Source organism: Mycetomoellerius zeteki, unplaced genomic scaffold (assembly GCF_001594055.1).
Source record: "Mycetomoellerius zeteki isolate Tzet28-1 unplaced genomic scaffold, Tzet1.0 scaffold118, whole genome shotgun sequence".
NCBI lineage: Eukaryota > Metazoa > Arthropoda > Insecta > Hymenoptera > Formicidae > Mycetomoellerius > Mycetomoellerius zeteki.
The window spans coordinates 14,984-21,952 of record NW_017256105.1 but is presented as its reverse complement, the minus strand read 5'-3'; the positions used below and the strand labels follow the sequence as shown (position 1 = coordinate 21,952).

Genomic DNA, 6,969 nt, shown 5'->3' with positions numbered 1-6,969 from the left:
ATCAGAACCGGCCCTATACACCTACTGATTGTTGACAATAATGAAGATGAATTTTATGCAAATAACGCAGTAGAGGAAAGGGAAGAGAAAGTGCAGGAAATGGAAAATTGTGACGAGGCTCATTCTCTCTGAACAGCCATCAGAGAATGATATTCTGGCTTCATTTGTAGATGGAGACCATTTTAAAAGTATAAATTTTTTATACTATAATTTTTGACCCGCATTTTATGCATTTTGCATTGAAGTTGAAGCTTCAGAATATGCTTTACTTTTTATCACAGTTTCTTCATTTGCTCACTTTCAACCATTTAGTGTGTGGACTGAGCCAACCTCAAATAATCTTTACATTAGTCTTCGACACATTATTTTATAAAAGTAAGTATATTTCTGAAGTGATCGGCTATGGTATTGCTTTGTATTCATTTTGTGAATAATTTCTGCAATTATAACACATTATTTCATTGATTTTCTTGTTTAATATTTTATTCGTAAAATTTCTCAATAATTTGTAATGTATAATTTATAAGGTTGCCTATGACACGTATGTTTTATTCTGTTATATACAGATTTATTTTAATGTTTATCACGGTTTTTGGATTATTTTCCTGCATTATTTTCTGGATATCTTTTTCTTGTAATATGACTGACATGCTGTCTTTTAAATATTTTCATGTGTGGCCTATTCATTACTTCGTCTATTTTTGTAATTAATATCAATTACTAATAAAGATTCTGCTTTTCTCAGATCAATCTATCAATGGGGAAGTTCTGTTAGAGCTTTCAGAATAAGATTTGCAAGAACTACAAATTAAATTGGGACCCAGGAAAATTAACAAAATTTCTTAATAAATTAAAATTTCAATCAACTGTAAGTTTGCTTTGCATACTATGCGTAGAGTAATCTATAAGCCAAATATCTGTAATTTTGTATATTTCACATTCAATTTTCTTCAGATAATACTGGAAACCTTCTCCATTGAGATAATGTGCATGAATTGTCGCAAAAAAGTGAAGCAGTACAACAAACTGAAATGCAAATGCCTTTTGAAAATATTGCAACCACATCAGACCAACAGTCCTCGCAAACTACTAATAAAACAATCGTTTCTATTAATCGTGTTAAAGTACTTTCCATAAACAATACGCTACAATGTCAATCCCAGCAGCTTTCAATGCTTTATTCCTGTAAAGAGAACTTGGAGCCAAATTTAAATGTATTCTCGGTAAAGTTTTTCTATTTTTCAAAATAAACGTGAAATTTATATCCTTTATGTATATTCTACAAGTCAGTTTTCATCATTTTCTTTTATTTTTAGCGCTTCGAAACTGTAAAGAAAACACTTGAGAACCATGTTCAAGGTACCTCTATATTAAATGCTGAACTTAAAAACTCTTTCAATGAGTCTCATAGGAAAACCCTCGTACGTATCGTACTCAGTCATATCGTCGTGACTGAGCTTATTTCAGCGCAAAACGACAATTTGTAAGTATCGTTCATAATTTTTTTGTTTCATCCCTCAAGATAGTGTATGTAATGTAATGGCATTCTGCTTCAGCTATCCTCCGGATGAAAGTAAAATATCACTTGCGAATGCAATTGTTTCCGAATTCCCTTCATTAAAAAATAATGTGAAAGGATATAAAAGATATGTAAGTTCAAGATAACAATGTTTTTTCAGTGATATTTCTCATGAATTATGATATTCGTATTTATTATTAATATTTAATGTAATATTTTTAGGAACATTACTTTGATCCTAAAACTCGGCAGGGATTTATTGAATATCGATTATGGACAATCCGCGCAAAACTTTCCTCTAAAGACAAAAAATACTCTGCATTAGCAATGAAGAGAAAAGCACAATACTTAAAGGAAAGTCCTACAGCTTCAGGTAGTGGCATAACAACTTCACTTTTCAATGAACAAACTTTAGAAGAAAAGATTTGTCAATATATCTTGAAATCTCAGCTTTTAAATTAATGTTTATAAGTACGCAACATAATTATTCTGATTTATACGTTTGGTTTCAGATATCGTGGATGAAACATAAGCTACCATCTGACCATAATAAAGAATTGATCAAACTCTGTCTTCAAAAAACTTTTCTAAATAGAAGACAATGGATCATAAACTCCGGCCCTATTATATCAAGCATTTTTTAAACATATCCGCGCCTTTTAGACTATCATGATGAAATAGTGCGAGTCAAGTCATCTCTTTCAATTTAGAATTACTGTTACGAATATAAATTATGGCTTCTTTATTTTATAGATAGAACAAGATCTTGTTAGTATTTATCCGAATTGTACGAACAAGTTCGTGGCCAAATTTCCTTCCTTTTATACTAATAAAATTCTTACTAACGCCACAGAAAATTGATCAGATGTTATAAAGAAGATTGAAAATCTCCCTGTTAATGATGGTGATTATTTTAGTGTAATATAAATTGTTTCTATTTATGCTGTTAAATATAGTTTATTGATCGTAACTAAAACGTCAAATTTGTTTAAAAAATGCCTGTTTTTTTCTTTTTGTTAGATGCTTTTCGAGCTCTGATCGTTCTGAGTCTCCTTTTGCCTCCATTAAATTATTCAAGAAAAAGAGTACAAAGCAAAAAAAATAATGGCAGAAAGAAAGTGAGTAATTCTATCGTTTTTTTCTTATTTTATTTAAGTGATGTTAACACTTTTAATAATTTTATGTATGCTATTTATTTCAGTTGCAAAGTAAAAAAAGTACGCACATTACGACGAGTGCCGAAGTACCAAATCCAGATTTAATTAAAATTTTGCCAGTACGAATGTTTTTAAGTTTTTTTATGTCATGTGTGTAAGAATACATTACGAATTATTGACATACACCTTTGTTTTACAGGAAGGGACAAATCTCCCTTATACTAAAAAAAATATAAGAGCTGAGGCGAAGGGCAACATACAACCATGTATTATGCGCATACAAGGTCAACACTTTCTTTGTCCAGGGCGTCGAGTGGTTTTTTAATCTTCTGCATCAAGCAACTTTGATCGCAGCGTTTGATTTTTTATTTAAATTATATCAAATACTCCACGTTTCATATCCACCTTCGCTTTTACAGTTTTTTAATTTTATTGAAAGTTTTATTTATGAAATTAATGTTAATCCGTCAAACACTGTTTCTTCCTTACATATTAACATTTGCAATGTTGACGTTGCAAAATCTATAAGCTAGGGTGGAAGAGAGATTTATTTTGGTTAATATATACTAAAGGTAAACATATTATGTTTTATATAATGAACGTTAATTTGATTTAGTGATATATTTTTAATGAACGTTAATTTGATTTAGTCATATATTTTTGTAATGAGTAATTACAAAAATTACATTAAACTGTATGAATAAATGTTTAATTAGTACTATCTAAAAAAATATTTATAATTTAATAATTTTTTTCCAAAAGTTCACTTATTAATCAATGAATTTAGTGTACAAGAAATAGGATTTGCTATAAAATACTATTGTAAGATTATAGTTCTGACTGCAAAAAATATTAGTTATATATATTTACGACTAGATTTGCTGTAATAGTTACCCTGGTGGAAATAAATCGCTGAAATCACTGAAATCTATATCAATTGACTCATGTCATTATAATACTGAATAATAATTGAAATGGGTCAATTGATATAGATTTCAGCGATTTCAGCGATTCATTGCCATCAGGATAATCCTATTTTTTGATCAGTAGATTGATCACTGATCAATAATTGACCTTTCCACTGTTCATCAACAGTTCATTCGTTTCACTGATCATTTAGTTGAATTTAACTGATTACCAGTGGCATACTTGGGACTGATGCATTCAGTGAATAGTCACTGAGAATCAGTGATTATCTACTAATTCAGATTTAGAGAGTAAATGAATACAACATAGGAGCAAAAAGAAATAATGCTTCAATGGATGAGATTGCATCCACAAGTAGCGAGAGGAAGGTTACATACAAAAGGAGAAAGTCGAAAAGAAATGGTACGTATTATATGTTTTGCCATATTTATGGATCAATTCTAAGCACAATTGCAAGACTCGTAATTTGTTTTCGTAAAACTTGTAAGAACGATTAGTGTTCTAATTTTATGCATATGTATTGTAAGACGATTATTTAATATCTATATTTTCTCGTAAATCGTAGATATTAAATAATCGTCTGACGATACATATGCATATAACTAGCAAGAAGTTATCTTGAAAGATATCGTATACAAGTATAAGCACTTAGAAATTCTTACAAGTTTTACGAGAACATGTTACGAGTTTTACGATTCTGCTTAGAATTTATTAGTTTTAAAATCTTATCTTTTTCTATAACGTTATTAACACATTTGTTTGATTTTACAATTGTTACAATAATTTTAGTTTATAATTATTTTATTGTGATACAATTTAATATCAAATGTGTTTCTTTTATTTTGGTAAACTAAAATTTCTATAGATAACATATGTATACCCATATGTACAAGATTTATTGATAATAAGCAAGACTGAGTAAATAATAGTCTTTGAAAAATTAGTTTATAAAAGAATGAGTAATATATTATTGTATATAGCTTATGTTAGATATTATGTTTCTGTCTTTTATTTTGTAATTGTACTATTGAAGAGAGGAATAATAATAATAATATTACAAATTTATATTTCATTGTAAACGTTTATATGACGCTGATAGAATTTATATAACAAATATAAAATTAAAAATACAAAGAAATAAATATAGTAAGATTATTATAAAATGTTATACTTGAAAATGACTGAAATAAAATACCAATTTGTACCAGAAATATATATATTTAAGAAAAATACAAATGTATAATACTTTCTCGAATGTCATTGCCATTTCTATTCTCAATACTCTGGTCACGTCAAATTTTGATAAAAATACACTCATTCGATGCGTTTTTGCACGAAATGAACGAATCTGGCAGAAAAAAAAACGTCGCTCTGCTCCGCAAACCGAGATATTAAGCGTTAAAGTTCACGACTATTGAGGTTTGGAATCAATAAACACTACTGTCTATTACACACTGTCCACATGACGGATTTCCTAACCTCAATAGTCGTAAACTTTAACACTTATCTCAGTTCGGGGGGCAGAGAGACACTTTTCTGCCAGATTCGTTTATTTCGTGATAAAACGCGTCGAATGAGTGTATTTTTATCAAAATTTGAAGTGATAGAGAGAGACTGGAGTATTCTATACCTTTACCAAAATAAATTCACATGAAACTTCATTTTTGTGAAATTTTTCACTTTTTCACGTTTCCACTCTAGGGAAAAAGTTTCATGATCGATACCAAGGTCGTAACACGTAAGCAGTAAGGAAATCGTAAGATTGGATTCGTTACTGGCTTAAAGGTCCGTCTACAATGGAAAGTTTTAGACCGTCAGGGTGATATTACATGAGTGCGAAAACACGGAAATACGGAAACGCGTAACCAATCAGTAATCGGTGAAACACGAAACCATAAGGCTGCCATCACATGCGGCGTAACTTGCGTAAGCGTAACTTGCGTTAGCCAATCAAATCGTTTCAGTTATCATACGCAAATCCACCTTTTTTTACGCATTTTACGCTATTGCCCGATACGCCAAATCCAATTTTTCGCGTAAACCGGTGATGCATTTGTATTAGTGACTGTATGTGCGGGACCGAGAGATCATCAAGTAAAATTTGATTTTGGACGATTAGAAAAAATGGATCAAATTCGGGTAAGATAACATTCTTCTAAGAAATTTTATATGAAGTTTCTAAAAATAATCCTTTCAATACTTGAACGTAATTTAGTACATCGCTTGCACAGAATAACTAAATAATTAAAAAGGTTATGTCCGATAATTAGATATAATAATACAGATTCCTTTTTTTATAGTATGAATGTGGATACTGTGGATGGCTTTTCAGTTTCAACACAAACTTTGTTGTTCACGATTGCTTCAAACATTATGTTGAAGATGTAGATCATATCAAGATTGACGAAAACTATGTTGTGACAATCAGGGAATGGAAAGTTACTATTTAAAAGTAACAAGTTACAGTTACTCGTTACCGAGTAGAAAAAGTAACTAGTTACAGTTACTAGTTACCGATTTTTAAAAATAACTCGTTATAGTTACCGTTACTTGAAAAAGTAATTTTTCGTTACTTTTCCATTACTTTTTTAAAATCGACGACCACCAATCACAGCAGACGAGTGCTTGGAGACTTTCTACAGTCTCAAGCGCTATGAGTGGCTTTTGTCTATTTGTCTAATCGATGTCCAATCGTAAAGATGTAAATGATGGAAAAATTCTAGAATTTTAGGGTAAAAAATTTGGGAAATGGTTTTTTTCCTTCAGCTTTGACAGTTTTTCTACTTGGATATTTTTTTAACATTTCACGATTTCGACGCTGTATTATTGCTCCAGAATTTAATTTTTGCACTTATCCGTAAGACTTTTGTGTGAAAATAGTTACAAAGTTATAATATAGTATAATGTCGATGACTATAAATATACTTTACTTTTCACTATTATTTGAATGACATTTTACTTCTGTATACTGTACTTCAATTTTAAAAGTGAAGTAAGTATTCCATACTTGTATTATTAATACAAATAATACTTTACTAGACTAATTGATACTATTTTTTTTTTGTCGTATACTGTGATTATACATATTCTAAATTTAAATTATAGCGAGACAACGTTCATCGAATCTCTAACTACGCTTAAATCAATATTATATTGAGATGTTGTCTTAAAATAATTAAAATATAGAGTACAATTATAATCAATATGCAACAAAACAATATCTATTATGCTTATAAAGTATTATCTGTATTAATAACATCATTTATTTAGCTTTTAAATATATGAAATGTCTGTCGTTCCAATATATTGAAATAACTTGTTTCTTTATAAATTTTATGTAATTTAGTCAAAAATACCGTTATTTAC

At 29.6% G+C, this 6,969-nt stretch overlaps 2 protein-coding genes across 3 annotated transcripts; both read left to right on the top strand.

Annotated features, from left to right (window-relative positions):
* The first annotated feature begins 847 nt into the window (after positions 1-847).
* Positions 848-2,614, top strand: LOC108729623 (uncharacterized). 2 transcript variants are annotated; one of them, XR_001936942.1, is made up of 8 exons: positions 848-868; positions 955-1,223; positions 1,317-1,483; positions 1,557-1,650; positions 1,742-1,892; positions 2,032-2,199; positions 2,273-2,423; positions 2,540-2,614. XR_001936942.1 is itself a non-coding variant. In XM_018458810.1 (6 exons), exons 2-6 carry the CDS (start codon positions 1,032-1,034, stop codon positions 2,049-2,051), a joined length of 624 nt encoding a protein of 207 aa, XP_018314312.1. In that variant the 5' UTR covers positions 848-868; positions 955-1,031; the 3' UTR covers positions 2,052-2,285. The 2 variants fall into 2 exon arrangements, 1 of the variants encoding a protein (XP_018314312.1); XM_018458810.1 differs by lacking the exon at positions 2,540-2,614 and having other exon boundaries at positions 2,032-2,285.
* On the top strand, positions 2,515-3,137 carry LOC108729599 (uncharacterized). The gene is made up of 3 exons (XM_018458772.1): positions 2,515-2,637; positions 2,721-2,795; positions 2,876-3,137. Exons 1-3 carry the CDS (start codon positions 2,515-2,517, stop codon positions 2,999-3,001), a joined length of 324 nt encoding a protein of 107 aa, XP_018314274.1. The 3' UTR covers positions 3,002-3,137.
* The last annotated feature ends 3,832 nt before the right edge of the window (positions 3,138-6,969 follow it).